The following is a 3659-nucleotide window of genomic DNA, read 5'->3' on the forward strand; positions in this document are numbered from 1 at the left end:
TTTTCACTCATATGGGACCTGTAGTATCAGCAAATCCGAGAATGCAAGTGTCAACAACCACAGAACACTAACGAAACGCGCGACCAAGTATGCGGCCTCCGCTGTTCATCCGTTTATAAGCATCGGCCCATCTCAGTAATGACGCAGGATTCCATAACTGAACACCTAACCCCAAATACACTCACGAGTACAAATCATGAGTTTCACAACTCTAACCAAAAAAACATAAATACACCCTCTCACCCAACCACAACATTTACTTTAAAACTGGCCACCTTATCCACCACTGAAATAAACATTTTAACCTGGGACTACAGGAAAAACATGTACGATGCCAAAATCAAACACCACACACGCAACTTCTAGCTCCTGAACTATCAGTAGACAATAACACAAGAGGCATCAATAAGACATACTCACACTGACGATAGAATTCTAGCATAACTCATGACAGATTCCCTCTAACTTCTACTTCATCATTCTGATGGACCTCTCGTCAAATTATCAATGGGAATTTGGAACGACGATCGCTTAGTGAATAAAATAAGCATTCATCTTTTACAAGCTGTTATTTGGCTACACAGTTCCGCGCTTATTGAGGAGGAATTCGTATAACACTACTTAAAAGGCACAGATTCGTTGTGCTCAGCACATTGTGTAAACAGCCTCTAAAACGAAATCCAACTAAATGATAGTGATGTAGACTGCCTCTTGAACCCCAGTGGACTCAATACAATTAACACATTATCATTCACTTTTTACAAGTTAGAGGGTAGAAGCACAAGGAGGACTCATACAACCACCGGGGGTGAGTATCTACAGTGGGTTACCTGAAGATGGAACGCTGTTACAATGCCACACGAAAATTCGACTGAATAGTCTTCAACGGATAGATCAAATGCAGAAATCCACCACTCTAATCAAATTTACGCTGGCTAAGTATATCTATTCGCCTAACTGCGAACTTAATACCCCTCTAAAGACCTGGTATTTGTTAGGGAGTAGAACACCAGATGTCAGTCTGTCTCATTCAAGAAAGACAAAATAACACATGGTGAGCAGAAATGCTTATTTGGTTATTTCATGGCTTCTAAAATTGCAGGGTAGTAGAACAACAGATGTCAGCTGTCTCAGTAGTACACCCCTTAAGGTTTTGTTTGTTTAGTTTGTTATTTTGGTGTTTGTTCATATTAGTCATGTATGTTAAACTGTAAGTGCAACTAATCTATTGTAATTTTCTGAATGAACAGTGAAAGAGAGCGAGACTGCAGCTTGTCAGAGATTACAAGCCTCACAAAGATGTCCAGCATCTCAGAATTCTGCTTTATGGACCACCAGGTGCTGGAAAGTCCAGCTTCATCAACTCTGTGGACAGTGCTTTAAGAGGCAAAATTGCAACTCGAGCTTCGGCAGCAGCAAACTCTGGCGATAGTTTCACCATTGCAGTATGTATCTATTCTTATCACAATTGCTATTAGATGCATGCATGAAAATACATTCATTTCCTTTGAGGTTTTCAAGGACTACAGGGATGCACTGCAGTGGTAACTCCTCTGTAGACGTTGAACTATAAGTAGTATTCAGAAAACTGTTCTCTGAGACTTTAGTATATGGCACTGTAACACCTACACATTTTGCTATTTACAGTGCAGAACATATAAAATTCAGAGAGAAGACAAGAACTTTTACTCTTTTGTCTTCAATGACACCATGGGGCTTGAGAGGGGCGCTGAGAGAGGAATTCATGTAGAAGACATCAAACTTGCCATTAGTGGACATGTCAAAGAAGGTTACACGGTATGATGTTTTTCATCCAGATGCTTGTACACAGTCTGTGATACAGAAACTGTATCATGCAAAAAGGTTTAGTGAGTTTGATTTTTGTTTTTCCCCAGTTCAATCCCACATCCCTTGCTGAAAGATCCTAACTACAACCTCCTACTTTAGATGACAAAGCCCACATTCTGGTTTTAGTCATTCGTGCTGACTCAGTGAGCATAATCGATGATAAAACTGTGATGAAGATGAAAGATGTCAGAGCAGCAGCTCGTGACAAAGGTGAGAGCAGATGTTGTTCTACATGTATGATATCACAATTTGAAATACTAGAAAAACATGAGATAAAATGATTGCATTGCTTTCTGTATTGGCAGGCATCCCACAAATAGCTCTCATCACTAAAATTGATGAAGCCTGTCCTGAAGTCAAAAAAGACATAAAGAACGCCTACAGGAGCAAACACTTGAATCAGCTGGTATGTTCAAAGAAGTACCTTTCATGTATTTGTAGACAGTTTACACATGAGTGTAACATCTTTAATTCAGCTGTACATTTCAGTATATTTGTACAGAAACCTCAGCAGGAATCAGTACAAATTATTCAATACGTAATTTATAATTATGTCACTAATACAACAATACAGTTTCAGTTTTTTTAAATGTAATATTGTTTAAACTTAGATGGAAACAGCAAGCATGAACCTGGGTATTCCACTGAACTGCATCTTCCTCGTAAAGAACTACCACAAAGAAACTGATACGAATAACGATGTGGATTCACTGATACTGAGTGTCCTGAAAAAGATCATTGACTATGGAGAGGACTACCTGAATGACCAGAATGATCCTGACCTATAATCAGTGTGTGAGGGAGATAGAAAATGAAAATGTTCAGTTACTATTCAGGTGATTTTGCTTTGCCATCGTTACAATCACAGTCACAAAAAAGTCAATTTCATCAGAAACTTCATCCTACTGATTTTTGTCTTGTTCTTATTTCCCTTGTCTTTTTTCTTTTGCAAATTAAATCCAAATAACTTTCACAGAAATCAATACTTGTATATATGTATGTAATGTACTTTTTGCTATTTACTGATTATTCAAAATTTTAACAGTAGGAAAATTGACACATATGCCTGTAACCTGTTGTCTTGTGTGTAGTTCAAATACATTATTTCAACACTCAATGTGAAACTGTCCTCTGTGTCCTCTCAGTGATTTCTGGTTTCCAGAACTGTAATTAAATCTGTTCACTTAAAATAATGAAGACGGACCAGAAAGTGTGTTTATTCCTGAGCTGTATTTTAAATACTGAAATAACATCAAGAGTGTTAGCAATTAATGATATTTGAGGAACTTTATAACTCCAGTGTGTTCAGTTAAGTAACTCACAAAAAATAATCAGAATACATAACACATAAAGTTATTTTCAGTTCCTCATTTCATTTTTAAGGTCTGCTTTTAAGTCACATTTATTTTCTAAAGCCATCCTTAATTTAATGTGTTAGCTGGCTCTAGCCCTCTGACCCGGAGTTGGATAAGCAGAAGAGAATAGATGGATGGATGTTTTATGACTGAGGTTTTAAACCCATAGAAGTATCCAGATATGAAAGTCCAAATCAGGTTAATCTTTCATCCTTCTAAGTTTACTTTTTTAGGTGATGGTAGATTGGAACAACTATAGTGCTACCTGTAACTAAAATATCAAATGTATGACTTGTTGAAAAGCCAATCAATTTAACAGTTACTTCTCTTTGTATTCAGACATTGTTGTTGGTGATGAGACCCACCACTGTTGTGTCATATGCAAACTTGATGATGTGATTTAAGCTGCACTGTGCAGTACAGTCATGTGTTAGCAGGATGAACAGCAGTGGAATA

At 37.4% G+C, this 3659-nt stretch overlaps 1 protein-coding gene across 1 annotated transcript; it reads left to right on the forward strand.

Moving 5' to 3' along the window:
• The first annotated feature begins 1118 nt into the window (after window positions 1-1118).
• Window positions 1119-2981, forward strand: LOC102311279 (interferon-induced protein 44). The gene is made up of 6 exons (XM_042215728.1): window positions 1119-1136; window positions 1257-1445; window positions 1648-1797; window positions 1932-2058; window positions 2154-2254; window positions 2460-2981. The coding sequence occupies exons 1-6, from the start codon at window positions 1119-1121 to the stop codon at window positions 2634-2636; spliced, it is 762 nt and encodes a 253-aa protein (XP_042071662.1). The 3' UTR covers window positions 2637-2981.
• Window positions 2982-3659: the final 678 nt, after the last annotated feature.

The sequence above is a fragment of the Haplochromis burtoni genome, unplaced genomic scaffold (assembly GCF_018398535.1).
Source record: "Haplochromis burtoni strain Fernald_Lab_line unplaced genomic scaffold, NCSU_Asbu1 Contig_807, whole genome shotgun sequence".
Lineage (NCBI taxonomy): Eukaryota > Metazoa > Chordata > Actinopteri > Cichliformes > Cichlidae > Haplochromis > Haplochromis burtoni.

Coding starts and splice junctions, on each gene's coding strand:
- LOC102311279 (XM_042215728.1), top strand. Junction 2,059..2,153: donor AGCAGCAGCTCGTGACAAAG/GTGAGAGCAGAT, acceptor CTGTATTGGCAG/GCATCCCACAAATAGCTCTC. Junction 2,255..2,459: donor GCAAACACTTGAATCAGCTG/GTATGTTCAAAG, acceptor GTTTAAACTTAG/ATGGAAACAGCAAGCATGAA.